Raw genomic sequence first — 18,750 nt, 5'->3', positions numbered from 1 at the left:
TATCTCTGATACACTTCATCACAATCTTCAGGTGGGTACGATTATGATTCCAAGACAAGCAAACCGAGGCTTCAAAGGTGAAGCCAGGATCTAATTCTGGTGTCTGGGACCAACCACCACCCCACACTGTCTCCATTCACCCCAGTACCAAAGGCGGCAACACAGTGGCCCCAAACTCTAGCCATGCTCACCCCTGCACCACAGCCCTCATAGCAGATGACAAAGTGCCCACCTGGCCCTGCTCTTGTTTGTATTACCATAAATCCCAAACAGGGATGGTCCAGAGCAGTGAGGTTTCTGCTAGAAAATGAGCCCAGTAAGCAAGTAAGGTACAAGCATTCTAACGAACTGGAAACCCATTTATGCCTAGTGTTCCATTATTGAAACGCTAAGCATGTGGGAGTTATTTATATCCTACTGCTCAAGCTCATTGCTAAGGTCTGATAGCAAAAATTCAAAAAATTGCAACCTCAGGCATAAATGGGTTAAAACCATTCCAGACATGGCGGTGTGAGTCTGAATCGCTAGGTTTGAGAGAGAGAAGAGGAAGCTGAGGACTTGCATTATTGATGGACCCACAAGGAAAAAATTTCTGGAGAAACGGAGCATCCATTTTCATTGAACTCTTTCATGAGAACCAAACACTATGAAATGTGGATCTCGAGTTGGTTTCCTCCCACCCTCCTTCCCTTCCTTGTCTCCTTTTATTTCCCACTTAGCTTCAAAAACAAACAAAAAAATGTGACGTGCCTCATAAAAATACACAGAGGACACCGTTTTTTTGAACAAGGAAGTTTGGTGGTAATAAATGAAGAGTAAACAAAATACAGTTGAGATCGTTTGACTATAAAGCCATGTCCTAAGGTCCCAGGGGTCTGCTAGAATTGGACCACAAATTCGACTGTGGCTTCTGAACAGTCATGGCACAGGTAGACACAAGACACCCCAAACCATGAGATTCTGCTAGGAAAATCAACTAAGCAGGCCTCCTCCTATGCCACAGGTGTGTGTGTGACTCAAGCTGACAAAATAGTGAACTGCTTCCTCCTAGACATAGTGGTCTGTCCAGCGATGCTGTCATCATCCTCTCTGCCAGAGATGTCAGGGAAGATGCTGGCTGCCAGCAGCCATCAAGCCTGTTGTGTGGAAATGGGCCTTGTGACACTGGTGGGGTTCCTGGATTGAACCATGCCTGAAACCCTGTATCCACCCCCTGGATATTTCATACTCTTTTGTATAAGTTTGAGTTTGGTCCCTGTCACTTAAAAATGAATGTAAGAGTCATGACTAGCACGTAATATTAAATGTGAAGGGAAAAAAAGCAAAAATAAACACAAGTCACAGTTTTTCAGAAGAAGCACTAGAATTCCCCTAAGGAGATTTTTCTATGGTATAAAAAAATGCTCTACTGTTCTACCATTTTTCTATAGATTTTGATGGTTCAGATCAGCCATTATTTTTTTTTTTTGAGACAGGGTCTTGCTGCGTGGCCCAGGCTGGAGCGCAGTGGCACCATCTCAGCTTACTGCAACCTTTACCTCCCAGGTTCAAGCAATTCTCGTGCCTCAACCTTCTGAGTAGCTGGTATTACAGGTATGTGCCACCATGCCTGGCTAATTTTTGTATTTTTAGTAGAGACAGAATTTCGCCATGTTGACCAGGATGGTCTTGAACTCCTGGCCTCAAGTGATCCCCCGCCTCAGCCTCCCAAAGTGCTGGGATTAGAGCTGTGAGCCACCATGCCTGGCCTCAAATCAGCCATTCTAAGGATATATATCTCCTTAGAATGGGATTCAGGACCCTTATGATCCAGGTCCTGCTGAGCTCTTTCATCTCCTCTCTCTCTTTGGCTCCAGGTCCTTCCTCTCCAGCCCAATAAAAAGCATGAACCACATGCTATTCCCAAGCATGGCACGAGCACCCTTGCCACCTCCTTTTGTACCTGATATTCCCCCAACCTGGGAAAAGTTCTTTCTTGCCTTTGTCTGCCTGCTACATTTTTACCTATCCCATGAACTTTAACTCGGTAATCACCCTCTTCTCTGGCAGCTTAAGCAAGATACAATTTTTTTTTAATTATATGACTCCATTTCTATGGAATGTCCAGAATAGGCAAATTTATAGAGACAGAAAGTCAATTAGTGGTTGCCTAGGGCTGAAGATTTCAGGGGGTGGGTTGGGAGTGATGGCCAAAAATATGATGTTTCTTCCTGTTGTTTTTTTGAGAAAGGGTCTCACTCTGTCACCACAGCCTTGACCTCCCGGTCTTGAGTGATCCTCCCACCTCAGCCTCCCAAGTAGCTAGGACTACAGGTACATGCCACCACACCTGGCTAATTTGTTTTGTAGAGACGGGGTCTTGCTATGTTGCCAAGGCTGTTCTTGAACTCCTAGACTCAAGTGATCCTCCTGCCTCAGTCTCCCAAAGTGCTGGGGTTATAGGCGTGAGCCACCATGCCCGGCAACAGAGCATTTTTCTTTGCTTTTCATGATAGGGTCTTGCCATGATGCCCGGAGTGCAGTGCCTTTTCACAGGCACGATCCCACTACTGGTTAGCATGGGAGTTTTGACCTGCTCTGTTTCTGACCTTGGCCAGTTTACCCCTCCTTAAGCAACCTAGTGGTTCCCCACTCCCAGGAGGTCACCATACTGATGCCAAAGCTAGTGCAGCCAACTGATTTGCATAGGGCAATACAGCCCAGAACTCCTGGGCTCAAGCGATCCTCCCATTTAGCCTCCCAAGTAGCTGAGATTATAGGTACACATCACTGTGCCTAGCTAGTGTTTCTTTATGGGGTGATGAAATGTTCCAAAATCAATCGTGTTAATGGTCACACAACTCTGTCAATATATGAAAAGTCATTAAGTAGTATACTTTAAATGGGTGAATTGTATGGAATATAAATTATACCTCAATAAAACTGTTAAAAAATAAAAATGGGATTATACTATTAACAAATAATGCAAACCAATACCGAGATATTGTACGCAGAGCTCCAGAAGGAAGCAGTGTGCTGATATTAGATTTCTCTCCATGCCCACCTGCCATGTCCCACAGACTCCCATGCTACCAGGTAATCCCAGCATGGGATTACCAACTCCAAGCAACCAGGTAAACCCAGACCCTGCCCATGAGCAGAGGGTTCTTATCAAAGCATCAACATTCTTCTGCTTCCCTCTCAACCCCCCTCCCTGCTGTCATCATCAGGAACTGCAGCAGGCAACAGGGACTCACCGTGGGCAGCTGGCCCGACAGCAGGTGGCTGTCCTGTGCTAGCATGTTGGACACCATGATGGCTGGGAGGTCCATGGCCTGATAGGAGTAGGCAGGGAGCAGACCGTTGGGGGTGAGGCCGTGGCACAGCGAGTGGTAGCTGGCTTCGTGGTCCCCCAGGTGCAGGAGGGATGGCTCCGGGAGGTTAGGAGGTGTTATCGGGGGGATCTCATAGTCTTCGTTGTTCTCGCTCTGGCCGTTGTAGGTCTAAAACATCAAAAAGACATGCCGGTGGGGGTCAGTGCCTTACAACCGCAGAACATACCCAACAGCACCAATAACAGCAACAATAATAACGATAGCAACCCCTTGGCAAAGGAGAGAAGGGATGATGCTTCTGCAAGGCAGAGAGTCAAGACGGTGCCCTAACTCGGTCAGACTCCTGCCCTATCCCCAAACAGATGTTTCCTCGCACCAGAGGCTCTGCACACAGAAGCCTGCCCTCCTGGAGAATGGGGGCCGGCTCCCCCTGTTCCTCTCTGGTTTCCCACTAGATCTGGCCATCACAGTCCACCTTGGATCCATCTTTCCTGCCCACCCATTTCACAGATAGAGACTCAGGTCCAGGGAGGAAAGCAGTCCATCCATGGTTGGGGGAAGAGTTGGGAATGGAGCTGAAGTATCCTGATTCCAGGCCTGGTGATCTTTCCAGGGAAGCCAGGCCATTTTCTCTTGTGCTCCCAACACTCAGCCCAAGGCTTCTCAGTCTTTCTCATCTTGGTAAATGGCACAAACATCCTTGCAGGAGTGCAAGCTAGAAACCAGGAGTCACCTGTGCACCTTCCTTTCCAGTCCTTCCTTGTTTTTTTTTTTCCCACCTCGCCAAACTGTCCAGGAACCTCCAGGACAACGCTGAATAGAAATGGTGAGAGCAGACATCCGGGCCTTTTTCCTTATCTTAAAGAGCTCAATATTTCACCACAAAGGATGCCATTTGCCACAGGTTCTTTGAGGTATTCTTAAGCAAGCTGAGGGACCTCCTGGTGGGTCAAAGTGTGTGGCTTTATTAAAATCATGCATGGCTTTTCAATGTTATCAAATTCTTTCCCCCTGCATCCACTGACAGGCTCAAATGACCTTTCTCCTTTAATTCAGTTAATATAGTAAATATGTAATTTGGTCTTCTAATGGTAGATCAATCTTGCATTCCTGGAATAAACCCTATTTGGTCATGACATATGATTCTTTCTATAGATTGTTGGGTTTTGTTGGCTGATGTTTTGTTTAGGACTTTTGTATCAGGTTCACAAGTGTGACTGGCCTATAATTTTCCTGTCTCATACTGTCCTTGTTGGGGTTTTAGTAACAAGGTTACTTTAGCTTGAGGAATCATTCTTCCATTTCTACACTCTGGAAGAGATTAGACCTAGCAGAAAAGAGGTGTGTCAACTGGAAGATGACTCTGAAGAACTTATCCAGAGTTCGGCATAGACGGTCAAAAAGGAAATATGAAAGAGAGTTTATGTGCACAGCGGACAGAGTAAGAGTGTCTAATGGATGCCTGTTCAATCAGCATTCTGGAAGGAGAAGAGTGAGAGAATAGGTCAGGGGAGAACTGAGGAGATAATAGTTGAGAATGTTCCAGAACAGAGGAAGCATATCAAAGGCACTGGTAAATATAAAGGTAAATGTTTTCCACAGTTTTTCTTTCATTTTTTAAATGGACATAAAATAATGGTACTTACTTATGGGGTACACAGTGATGTTTTGATACAAATAATGCATAACGATCAGATCAGGGTAATTGGCATATCCAGCATCTTGAACATTTAACATTTGTGTTGGGAACATTCAATATTTTCCTTCTAGCTCTTTCAGACTATATAACTACGTAACATATATTGTTACCTACAGTGCTAAATCTTAAATCAATCAAGAAATATGAATAGAGGTGGGGGGAAACCTAAACCACAATAGCATGTAAGAAATAACACCTTCTAGCATCATTGTATTGTTTGTTAAGTGCGTGTGTTAAAATAGTGAAGGTCACTGAGCCTGGCACAGGACCTGATTGGTGGTAGCCAATTCCCTGAGTGTCTGCTGGATGAAGTTACTGAGCAGCGGGGATAGCTGGGTGTGTGTACAGCCTGTGGCAACAGCAGAAAGCACAAGATACCTAAATTCCATGGGGGAGAGCCCTAGACTACCCTTTACAGTCATAGAACAGACTGAGAGGGTAAGTGCCTTGCCACCCTGGGACCCACCAGTGGGACCCAGAGCCCACGTGGCCCCTTGCTTATTTCCTTCCTCTGCAGGGCTGCAGCGGGATGATCTCATAGATGGGCAAACAGTCATCTGGGAACAGGCCATGACCATGCCCACCTTCCTGCTTCACCTTCTCCTTCTCTGTTCTCATGCTAGGGTTCCTCAGGCTGTCCTGCCCTACACTGCCTGCTCCCCTCTCTTCCTGCCCTACATTGCCTCCCCAGGTGGACCTCAACCAGTCTGGGTTTCGATTCTCATCTAAGTGCCACATTTACCCCTCCAGCCTTGGTCACTCATCTGAGCTCCAGGGCGGAGCCTCTCGATGCCCAGTCAATGTTCTCGTTTGTTGATCATAATACCCCTTCCCCTGCCGTGTCCCTGTGTCCTCTACATCTCAGCAAGTGACACTACCTTCCATCCCGTTCATAGAACCACGAACCTGGGACTCACCCCCTGACATCTCTCAAATCCAATGAAATGTCTCCAAAATATCTTTAAAATCTGTTTCTTTCCCACTGCCACTATCCTAGTCCAGGCCAACACCACCTCTTACCAGCCGTTTTCATTGGCCACTCGGGCTGCTCTATTCTCTTTCTGTAGCCAGGCTGGTCTCTATCAAGATGATCATCACACGATGTCAATCCCACATCAAATGATGAGCTCCCCACTGCCTTCAGGATGAAGTCCACAGTCCCAGATCCAGCCCTGGAAGTCCTTGCATGGCCTGGCCCCACCACCCCTCTAACCACAGTGACCTCTCCTGCCTCTGGGCTCTCCCCTACACGGTTCCCTCTACTGCACTCCGCCTGCCACACACTGTCCCTCCCGTGGTTCGTTCCTACTCATCTCTCCACAATAGGTTTTGTTTAAATGTCTTCCCTGATACTCCAGGGTAGATCAAACCCCATTTCACACCCCAAGATTGCCCAGAATTTTTCCTTGGAAGCACTCATCGTTATAAGTAGTTAACTGACTTCTTGTGTGATTATTTGTCTGATATTTAACGTGAGTTTTGCTCCCTATATCCCCAATGCCTCAGTCAGGACCTGGCACAGAGTTGGAACACAAAGTAAGAGCTCAGAAACAATGAGTTGGCCTATAATCCCAGCACTTTGGGAGGCCAAGACGGGAGGATCGCTTGAGCCCAGGAGTTTGAGACCACTCTGGGCAACATGGTGAAACCCCATCTCTAAAAAAAAAATACAAAAATTCGCTGGGTGTGTGGCCATGCACCTGTAGTCCCAGCTACTTCGGGGGCTGAGGTGGAGGATCATTTGAGCCCAGGATGTCAAGGCTGAAGTGAGCTGTGATTGTGCCACTGCACTCCAGCCTGGGTGACAGAGGGAGACCTCATCTTAAAAAAAAAAAAAAAAAAAAAAAGTTGAATGTACAGCCAGGTCCTGGGGTGGACATCATAAACATGCATCTCACTCAACCTTCATGATTGCCCTGGAGCTGGGAACTACTGTCCCTATCACGCAGGAGGCAGTGCAGTGCAGTGGTTAAGAGCCAGGCAGCTTGGGTTTGCATCCTGGCTCTGCCACTTACTGCCTGTGTGTGACTGGGTGCATTACTTACCCTCTGATACAGTTTGGATATTTGTCCCCTCCAAATCTCATGTTGAAAAGTGACCCACTGTTTGAGGTGGGGCTGAGCCAAAAGTGTTTGGGTCATGGGGCAGATCTTTCAGTAGTGGCTTGGGACCCTCCCTGTGGTAATGAGTGAGTTTTTGCTCTATTCATTCATGCAAGAGCTGGTTGTTTAAAGAGACTGGCACCTCTTCCCCTCTCTCTCTCATTCTCCTGCCGTGTGACATGCCTGCTCCCCCCTTCACCTTCTCCCAGGAGTAAAAGCTTCCTGAGGCCTCATCAAAAGCTGAGCAGATGTGGGTGCCATGCTGATACAGCCTGCAGAACCATGAGCCAATTAAACCTCTTTTCTTTGTAAAAGATCTAGTCTCAAGTATTCCTTTATAGCAATGCAAAACAGACTAAAACACCCTCTGTGCCTCAGTTTCCTCATGTGTGAGAAAGCAGGTAATGACAGTATGTATCTACAGGGCTGCTATAAAGAATAAATGAATCAATAACATGTAAGTTTCTCAGGGCAATGTTGAGCACACAGTGAGTGATGTCAGCGTTAGTTATTGCTATCCTTGCTGCCCTCATCTGGAGTTTCAGAGATGGTGGGGACTTCCCCAAGGACACAGAATAAGCAAACAGTAGCACACTGGGATATGGGGGACAGGGACACAAGCAAAAGGTAAGTAGAGTCAAAATGGTTGCAGGTGGTCATGAATATTATGATACTATGGGGGACACACACAAGGAATTGTATATGGAGCATCAAAGGAGTAGAGTCTTGCCTTAGAATGGGCAGAGGGGTTGGGAAGGCTTCCTGGAGGTGGTGACTCTGAACTGGAAAGCTGGCAGTGGGACTCTACTTTCTGGGGTGATATGATATCTGTGGCTTATTGCCACCTAAAGGCAATCGGCCCCCAGCCCATCTTGGTGGTCAGGCTGAAGACACACATCACCCTGTGGTGCTCAGACCTGTGTTATGCGAGTTAGGAACACTCATAAATGAGGATCCTGAGCCAGTGAGCTGCTGTTTACTTATTCTGTGTCTTTGGGGAAGTCCTTTAACTCTCTTGTCCTCAGTGCCTAGCACAGTGCACAGTAATGACACATTACAACACAATAAATGGGCACGGGAAATGGGGGAATGTCCCGGGCTCTAGTTTCAAACCACAGCTCTCCTTCCCAGCATACTACATGCCCCTCAGCCACCTGCTGTTCATGTGTTTTGACCGACACCTCCCTCCCTGTCCCTCAGCACCCTTAAAATAGGTGCTGGCACAGAGCAGGTGCTGGCACAGAGAAGGTGCCCAGTGAATGCTAACTGACTGCTCAAGTCCATTCCTTTCAGTCAAAAAACAAAACTTCAATCCACTGGAACCGGCCCAATTGACCAGAAGCCTTTTGAAAAAATAAGCATATGCTGTATTCAAAATATTGGAATCACACAATGACAATTCACTTAAAGAGGCAATTAGCACACTTAAAAATAACTAAGCAGGCAAACATGAACATACCTCTTCTGAATGCAATCAAATCCTACATGCATGACACTGAACACAAAACAACTTGTCCTGAGTACCTACTATGTGCCAGGCACTGAGCCCAGCATGTCCATATACATTCTCCATTTAGTTCATATGTGTTCTGTAGAGAAGTGACTATTATCTTCATTTTGCAGATGAGGGACATGGAACTTAGAGAGTAGAGGTGTCACATAGCTAGTAGGTCCTGGTTGTGATTCAGACCCTGGTCTTGTGACTCCAAACCCAGCATTTTCCTACAGTAGAATTGGCCGTTCCATGGTGCCTAATTTTCTCTCTACCACTGGCATCCTCATGAAAATATAGAAGGAGATGCTAAGTCATAAGAGCTTTGCCAGTTAAAAATATTAGTAAAATCTTACAGGAAATCTGCAAAGAGTTACCTCTTCATTTCCACTCATTCTTTCTTAAACCCACTCCAATCATGTTTTCATCCCACTTCCACCAAAACTGCTTGGGAAGGTCATCAATGACCTCCATCTTCCTAAATCCAGTGGCCAATGCTCAGTCTTCATCTGGCCTTCATCTTGACCTTATCAGTGGAATTTGATATAATTAGTTCATCCTCCTCCCTGGGAACAAACTTCTTCACTTGGCTTCTGGGACACCAGAGATATTGGTCCTTCAACATCACAGGCCATTTCTTCTGTCCATGGCCAACATCACAGGCCATTCTGTATGTCCTTTGTTGGTTCCCATTCTTCTCCTTAATCTATTGATGATGACATTCCCAGAGCTCAGATCTTATACCCTCCTCTAAACACACTCACTTCCTGGTGCTCTCATCCAGACTCATGGCATTATGGACCATCTGTATGCTGCTGAGCTCCAGTTCTTACCACCAAGCCAGACCTTCCCCTGAAATGCTGACTCATATAGCCCACTGTTATTTGTCCTTCCCTTTGGATGTTAACTGATATCTCAAACAACTTAACACATTTAAGAGAGAACCTACCCCTCCCACAGTCTTCTCCACCTCAGCTAATGGCCACTCCATCCTTCTGGTTGCTCAGGCCAGAAACCAAGGTGTCATCCTTGACCCCTCTCTTCCTCTCACATCCTACATGAAATGTGTCCAAAAATACCATCAGCTCCACCTTGAGCCATCACCCTCTTTGCCCTGGATGACTGCAGCAGTCTCCTCCCTGGCCTCTTGGCCTCCCTGCCTCCACCTTTGCTAAGGTCCATTCTCACCCCAGGGCCAGAATTATCCTGCTAAAATATAAGCTCTGCTCACAACCCTCTAGAGCTCTCCTTCTCACTCAGATAAGGAACAATGGCCCCATGCTATGTAGTCTTGCTCTCCCCAGTCCCATGTCCTTTTTTACCTCTCTGACGTCATCATCTCCTATTCCCCTTGTTCATACCACTCCAGCTACTCCAGGCACGTTTCTGCCCCAGAGTCTTTGCAATGGCTGTTCCCTTCCTTTAGAATACTCTGCTCTCAATATCCACACAGCCTGCTGTTCTTTCCCCATTGAATGGTCTTGACACCCCTATATAAAATCAACTGGCCATAGATGTATTGGTTTATTTCTACACTCTCAATTCTATTCCATTGGTCTATATGCCTATCCTTATGCCAGTACCACATTGTTTTGACTACTGTTGCTTTATGGAAATTGGGAAGTGTGAGTCCTCTAGTCTGTTATTTTTCAAGATTACTGGTGCTATTCAGGCCCCCTGGCAATTCCATATGAATTTGAGGATCAGATTTTTCATTTCTGCAAAAAAGACCAGTGGAAATTTGATAAAGATTGCATTGAATCTGTAGACGCTCAGATAGTATTGCCATCTTAACATTATTAAGTCTTCCAATCCACAGACATGGATATCTTTCAATTTATTTAGATCTTTAATTTCTTTTGACAATGTTGTGTAGTTTTCAGTTTAGGAGTTTTTCCCCTTCCTGGTTAAATTTATTCCTACATATTTTATTCTCTTAGATGTTATTATATATGGAATTTTTTTTTAGTTTCCTTTATGGGTTGTTCATTGTTGGTTTACAGAAACACCAGTGATTTTTCCATACTGATCTTGCCCTGAAACTTTGATGAATTCATTTATTAACTATTTGTTATAATTTTAAGGAAAAGCAAAAATTTTACACCATTGGAAGAACCAAAGAAAGTAGAAGAAAACAGAACTTTATCAATCTAGAAAAATCTGCAAAGAAAACAGGAGTGAACTATCAAACATAATAAAGAATATTCATAAAATGGCAGCATTAAGACTAAATATTCATAACACAATATGAATGATTTCAATTGCTTTATTAAAAGACAAAATATTTTTATTAAAATACATACAGCATATGGTTTATAATAGACATGCCTAAAATAAAATGACCTGTAAGGTAAAAATAAATAGACACCAGCCGAGCATGGTGGCGCACGCCTGTAATCCGAGAACTTTGAGAGGCCAAGGTGGGTAGATCACCTCAGGTCAGGAGTCCAAGATGAGCCTGGCCAATATGGTGAAACTCCATCTCTACTAAAAATACAAAAATTAGCTGGACATGGGGGCGAGTGCCTGTAATCCCAGCTACTCAGGAGGCTGAGACAGGAGAATCCCTTGAACCCGGGAAGCAGGGGTTGCAGTGAGCTGAGATTGTGCCACTGCCCTCCATCCTGAGTGACAGAACGAGACTCCATCTTAAAATAAATAGATAGATAGATAGATAGATAGATAGATAGATAGATAGATAGATAGATGTATCAGGCCAACAAAAAGCAGAGTGGCAAAATTAATTACAAATTAAGTACAAATCAGGGCAAAAAAGCATTAAAAAATATCAAAAGGAACACTTAAGTCAATAAATGATATAAATCTACTAAGAAGAAATGACAAATTTTTATGTAAATTGATAAAACCACAGAAATATAAAATGTAAAAAACTGTTAGTATAAAACCATAAATAAAATGGGCAAATCAGTCAGATAGAAATGAGTGAGGATTGAGGATCTGAATAACGCAATTCACTCTTTTGATTTATTCCTTTCAAATGTCCATAGAACACTTACAAAATATAACCAGGTAAACTACAAAGAGAATCTCAAACTCTTCAAAAGGTAGAAATTAGATAGATCAAATTCTAAGACCTAAATACACTGATAGGCTTTGGCTCTGCATCCCCACCCAAATCTCATGTCAAATTGTAATTCTCAGAGTTCAGGCAGGGGCCTGGTGGAAGGTGATTGGATCATGAGGGCTGATTTCCCCCTTGCTGTTCTCGTGATAGTAAGTAAGTTCTCACAAGATCGGGTTGTTTGAAAGTGTGTAGCCCTTTCCCCATCTCCCTGTCTCCTGCTGCCATGTGAATATGTGCTTGCTTCCCTTTCACCCTTCTACCATGATTGTAAGTTTCCTGAGGCCTCCCTAGCCATGCCTCCTATACAGCCTGCAGAACGGTGAATCAATTAAACCTCTTTTCTTTATAAACTACCCAGTCTCAGGTAGTTTTCTAGCAATGTGAGAACAGACTAGTACATGCACCAACCTAGTTATGAACAAAAACAAACGAGCAGAAAAAAAAATGGAGGGAGGGAAATCCTCCTACATACTTAAACACTTTAAGAGCAATCATCTAAGTAACTTCTGTGTTAAAAAGGAAATCACAACTGAAATGATGAGAACACTACCTGACAAAACTTATGAGAGATGGACAATGAAAAATTATATCAAAATGAATTTATCAAAATGAATTTATTAGAAGACAAGAAAGACAAACTCAGCACTCAACTCAAGATGGTAGAAATAGAATAACAAAATAAACCGAAAGTCTGTAGGAGAAAAATAAAATAGAAAACAAATTTTAGATAAGAAATACAAGGAAGAGACAGTTTTTTTGAAAAGGCTAATAAAATAAGGAACCACTGACATGAAAAAAGAAAAAGATACCCAAAAGGGAATGAAAAATATATTAATTCTTTAAAAGCCATTGAGAATTCCTTTGATACAGTATCAGGCTAATTTTGATCAATATTTATAATTTTCACCTTGTTAATTCTATCATTTAAATCTTCCAAACAACAATTACTTTTCTTTTTCTGCTTGACCCTTTGGTTTCTGAGAGAAATGTGTTAAAAATTTCCACTGTGATTGTGATTTTATCAACCTGCTGTATTGCTTCATATATTTCAAAGCTATGTTGTTAGGTATTTACAGATCAGTTGTTATTGTATCTGCTTGCTGAAGTGTTCCTTTTATTAGTGATGGCTTGCTACCTTATCCCAGTTAGTGCTTACATGAAAGTTCTCAGGCTGCCATTTTGACTATCGATCTCCATTTCCCACCACAATGCTGTATAAGAAAGAGGTGAAGATTCACTGAGGGAGTAGCAGGTGATTTGACCTTTTTCCAAAGAGCTTGTTGAGAGTTGGAGTATAGCATAAAAGGAGAAGTGGCATTCACTCCCTGGTGATGCATGGTGAGAAATGATTATTGGGAGAACCCAACTTGTGTCCCCAGAGTTGAATCCTGATTATGTATTCCAACAACCTTCCAGCTTTGTTGGGAGGAATATTTGAAATACATGGAAACATGAGGTGCTGTAACTCTCATGTATTGAGAGTTACATTGTTGATCTGCAGAAAGAGCTCTGGCTTTGGAGTTACACTGACATGGGGAATCTTACTTGCTGAGGGCTTCTGGCAATTTATCCAAACTGCCTACTACTCAGTTTCCTTGTCTACAAAACCCCATCTAAGAGCTGAGAGAATTATACAAGGAAACAGATGGGAAAACACATTAACAGAAAGTCAGCATAAATCCCACACACACACACACCCAAGCAAGAAAAAAAAAGCCCTCGGATGATATGCAGAACAAGTAGAAAATGGCATTTCCATTTTACAGATGAGGAAACTGAGGTTCAAAAGGGAAAAATGACTTATCCAAAGTCATATGGGTAGCATTTATGAAAATGAGGACAAGAAGCCCTGCCTACCAGTAGCCAAAGCTTTGCTCTGCCACTGTTCAAGCTCCTCCCAACACACACGAGTCCTGGCTAGGCCAGGGCAGGCCTGCTCCACGCCTCTCGTTCCAGTGTCATGTTAATAATGTTTTATTTCACTCTAAATAGTGTCCTGGTTTGGCCAATAAATTATATGGTCGCCCTACCATGTTGCCATTTTAACAAGTAAAACCCACACCAGCAAGAACATCTCAGCTACAACATCACCAATCATTAGAGAAATGCAAATCAAAACGATAATGAGATACCATCTCACACCAGTCAGAATAGCTATTATGAAAAAGCCAAAAAATAACAGATCCTGGCAAGGTTGCAGAGAAAAGGTAACACACTGTTGGTAGGAGTGTAAATTAGTTCAACCATTGTGGAAAGCAATACAGCAATCACTCAAAGAATAAAAAGCAGAACTACCATTCAACCCAGCAATCCCATTACTGGATATATACCCAGAAGAATATAAATCATTCTTCCATAAAGACACATGTACACAAATGTTCATTGCAGGACTATTCACAACAAACATGGAATCAACCTGAATGACCATCAAGGACAGATCGGATAAAGAAAATGTTGTATGTGGTACATATACACCATGGAATACTATGCAGTCATAAAAAAGAATGACATCATGTCTTCTGTAGGAACATGGATGGAGCTGGAGGCCATTATCCTTAGTAAACTAATGCAGGAACAGAAAAGCAAATACCACATGTTCTCACTCACAAGTGAGAGCTAAATGATAAGAACTCATCAACACAAGAAAAGGAACAACACACACTGGGGTCTACTTGAGGGTGGGAGGAGGGAGAGGAGCAGAAAAAATAACTAATGGGTACTAGGCTGAATACCCGGGTGACAAAATAATCCGTACAACAAATCCCCGCGACACAAGCTTACCTATATAACAAACCTTCACACGCACCCCTGACCCTAAAATAAAAGTTGAAAAAAAGCCATCTCGGCTAAAAGACTGTAGAGTGCGACTCAGTGTTTCTCAACTCTGTTTTCACAACAGAAAATGACATCTTATCCGAACTCCAAACCCCATCAACTGGAGCTGAGCTCCTAGCACTGTAACTTCTCATCACGGGTATAGTGATTTTATGAATTCTGCGGGGAATGAAATGCAATTTTGTCAAGCTTGTCTGTGTCCATAATGACCGAGTCAAATTAATCATCTCAGATAATACCCCTATGTCACCCACCCCAGACATGTTTAATAGAATCTTTCTGATTCGAGTCTCACCATACATCAGATCTGGAGTATTGCAGCACTTCTGAAAATCAGGACAATTATGCCTTTTGCTTGGCCTGTCATTTTCCTGGACTAAAAATGCTTCTTAAAAAATAAAAAACTAAAAGTCCATACCATATATAAGCCAAACAGGAGAGAAAAGCCATACCGGTAAAATGAAGCGTGGATTCTGGAGGAGGTGGGGGAGGGGAATGTAATATCTTTTTTCAGCCTTTACCTACAGGCAGAACCTCCAAGCCGAGCCAGGGCACTCACACAGGAGTGCATCTAACACCCTCCCACCGGCAGTGTGCCACACTGCTGGCCACGGCTGCTCCGTGGCTGTTCCTGACCCTGAAATGCTTGGATCAGGGCAGACAGAGGCATCATAGTGGGACAATGACAGGCAGTCACATTAGACAGGAGTTTTGTTGACTAAAACCCTACCTGGGAACAAACATGATAATCCCCATGTGTTCTCGCTCAGGACACAATCTGACTCAAGCTAAGGTTTCAGCAGCATCCTGGGTGATTCACCGGGCAGGGACGGGGAGGCTCTGGAAAGATACATGACTGGTGGGTGGGTTTGGGGGTCCTTTTCTTTAGGAAGCAGCAGTCCCAGCAGAACTTAAGTGGCAAAAGTCGCAAGGCTGGGGATAACTTGTGGGCAACAGCATCTGAATGAGAAGAGGCAGCCTGAAGCAGGCATTGGCCCCATTTTACAGATAAGGAAGCTCAGTTTTCCAATTAGTGGTAGTCTTTTTTTTTTTTTTTTTTTTTTTTGGAGAAAGGGTCTGGCTCTGTCACCCAGGCTAGAGTGCAATAACATGATCTTGGCTCACTGCAGCCTCTGACTCCTGGGCTCAAGCTATCCTCCCACCTCAGCCTCCTGAATAGCTGGGACTATAGGCACGAGCCAACACACCTGGTTAATTTTTTTTGTAGAGATGGGGTTTTGCCATGTTGCCCAGGCTGGTCTCAAACTCCTGAGCTCAAGCGATCTACCCACCTTGGCCTCCCAAAGTGCTGGGAGTATAGGCATGAGCCACCGTGCCAAACTGTTTTTGTTTTTTAATTGAATTTTCTTTTTCGAGACAGGGTCTTGCTCTGTTGCCCAGGCTGGAGCACAGTGGCATGATCACAGCTCACTGTAGCCTCAATCTCCCGGATTCAAGCAATCTTCCACCTGAGACACCCAAGGAGCTGGGACTACAGGCATGTGCCACCATGTCCTACTATTTTTTATTTTTTTGTAGAGACCGGGTCTTGCTATATTGCCCAGACTGGTCTCAAACTCCTGGCCTCAAGCAATCCTCCCTGCTTTCCATTCCGAAGTGCTGGGATTACATGCGTGAGCTACTGTGCCCAGCCTCAAATTACATTTTTATAGCTACATATCCAACTGCCTCTTTGATACTTTACTTCCCTTGGATGTCCTACACAAAAGCCCAGCAAACTTTTTCTGCAGATAATATGTATTTTTGGCTTTGTGAGTCATATGGTCTCTGTCAGAACTATTCAACTCTATTGCTATAGCATGAAAGTAGCCACAGGCAATATTTAAACTAAGGAGGATCCCATGTTCCAGTAAAGCTTTATTTACACAAAACAGGTGGAGGGTCAGATTTGGTCCAAGGGCCATGATTTCTTTGACATGTCCAGAACTGAGCTTGTGGTCATCCTTGTACCCACCAAGTCCATTTCCCCCTCAGTATTCCTCTACCGGTGGCTCAAGCTGGGTACCTGGGAGTGATGTTCAATTCCTCCCTCTCTCATCCCCATCTCCAATCAATCACAAAGTCCTGTCAGCCCCACCTCCCCATGTATCTCAAATCTTCCCACCACAATCCATCTGCAGAGCAACCATCCTAGTCCAAGCGGTCATCACCTCCCACAAGGACTGCTGTAATCACCTCCTCAATGATCTCCTAACTTCTAATCTCTTTCCTTCCAAATTGTTCTCCATAGCAGCCAGGGTAGAGGTTCTACACACAAAACTGATGGTGATACTCCCGTTAGTTGATGTCCTCTTTACGCTCAGGATACAGTGTGTGTGAAACCCTCTCTGTAGCCTGCAAAGTCCTGCATGATCCAGCCCAGTCTCCTTCCAGTCTCACCTCCTATGACACCCCCTCATCTCTATGGCCAGCCTGGATGGTGTCTGACATGCCACGTGCCTTCCTCATTCAGGGGGGACTCGAACATCACTCCCAGGTTCCCATCTCGAGCCACTGGTGGAGGAATACTGAGGGGAAAACATGCTTGGTGGGTATAAGGAGGACCACGAGCTCAGTTTTGGACATGTCAACATTCCTAAATCAGTTCGGATCAGCAAATCACAGGCCGTGGACCAAATCTGGCCCTCCACACTGTTTTGTTTTGTTTTTTTTTTTTTTGTAAACCCTACACGAATGTGTTTCATGTTCTAAAACCAGCATTACCTCTGCCATTTTTCTATTGTTTTATTCTATGTATTTGCATGTTACATGCTACAAATATTACTCCCAATTTGTCACTTGATCTTATTTATAACTTTTGCCATATCAAGGGCTTTACATTTATGTCAACACATTAAATGTATTAATGTATGATTTCTGGCTTTCACATCATGCTTAGAAAATGGCTTCTCCATGCTGGTATTACTAAGACATTCAACCATGACATTTTTCAGACATGGGCCTGGCTCGATTTGAAGGCCATGATCCTTCCTTACGCCACATGAGTTTCCCACAGTGGCCTCAAAATGGGAGCTCCTTTGGCTCCAAGACATTGCGAGATGCTGAGACTTCCCTTTAAATCACTGCAAGGGATGCCACACCACATGCATCCTGAGGGCAGGATGCCCTGCCCTCATGTCAATGCTGGGAGGCCTTACAAGGGAGGTAGGGGTATCCTGGCTCCTACACGATCGCTCCTACACGATCACTCCTGATGCTGTCCTGGGTCGCTTACCTCTGTCCATGCCACACGTGGTTGGGAGCTGCTCTTGACCATCCCAGCCGTCGACCAGATAAGTCTCCCAGTTCTTCCACCTCACTCCCTCCACTCCAGCCACGTTCCTCAAACATGCCAGGCACACTCCCACTGCGGGGCCTTGGTGCTGGCTGTTCCCTCTACTGCAATGTCCTTTCCCAGATCTCAACTCCCTCACCCCTTCAAGTCGTTACTCAAATGTCACTTTCTCAGCAGCGCCTTCCCTGGTCACCCTGTTTGCAAGTGCAGCTCCTGCTGGCACACCCAGCTCCCCTACCTGCTCAGTTTCCCCACAGAACTTTTACCTGCAAACATACAGTATACTTTACTTTTTAAAAATAATGATTATGGCTCGTTGCGGTGGCTCACGTCTGTAATCCTAGCACTTTGGGAGGCCAAGGCAGGCAGACCACCTGAGGTTAGGAGTTGAAGACCAGCCTTGCCAACATAGTGAAACCCTGTCTGTACTAAAAATGCAAAAATGAGCCGGGTATAGTGGTGTATGCCTGTAATCCCAGCTACTCAGGAGGCTGAGGCAGGAGAATTGCTTGAACCTGGGAGGCGGAGGTTGCAGTGAGCTGAGATCGCACCACTGCACTCCAGCCTGGACGACAGAGAAAGACTCCAACTCAAAATAATAATAATGATTATTGCCTGTCCCCTTCACTAGGATATAAATTCCACCATTTGGTCACTGATATATTCCAAGGGCCAAGGATAGTACCTTGCACATAGTAGGCCCTCAATAAACATTTACTGAATAAAAGGATGCATGAACGAGTAAGGACTAGGAGTGTTTGACTGCTTTGTTCACAGTTTCATCTCAGCACCTACACCACTGCCCGGCACACAGTAGGTGCTTAGTAAATATGTTTTGGAGTGAATGAATGAATGAACATCCTAATGGTCTGCTATGGCATTGGGCTCAGCGCTGCACCATCTTTCCTGCAAGCTCTAAGAAGTCAGC

The 18,750-nt window shown here is 44.4% G+C and overlaps 1 protein-coding gene across 7 annotated transcripts in view; it reads right to left on the bottom strand.

The window, feature by feature from the left end:
* The window catches only part of TOX2 (TOX high mobility group box family member 2), a 154,663-nt gene that overhangs the window by 59,526 nt on the left and 76,387 nt on the right, over nt 1-18,750 (bottom strand). For all 7 annotated transcript variants that reach the window (XM_004062176.5, XM_055373012.2, XM_004062177.5 and 4 more), the window contains exon 3: nt 3,237-3,482. In XM_004062176.5, coding sequence (XP_004062224.4) covers nt 3,237-3,482 — 246 coding nt within the window. The remainder of the gene's footprint in view (nt 1-3,236; nt 3,483-18,750) is intronic.

This window comes from Gorilla gorilla, chromosome 21 (assembly GCF_029281585.2).
Source record: "Gorilla gorilla gorilla isolate KB3781 chromosome 21, NHGRI_mGorGor1-v2.1_pri, whole genome shotgun sequence".
Classification (NCBI taxonomy): Eukaryota; Metazoa; Chordata; class Mammalia; order Primates; family Hominidae; genus Gorilla; species Gorilla gorilla.
Note: the sequence above shows the minus strand (reverse complement) of the source record. Positions and strands in the feature narration are given on the sequence as shown.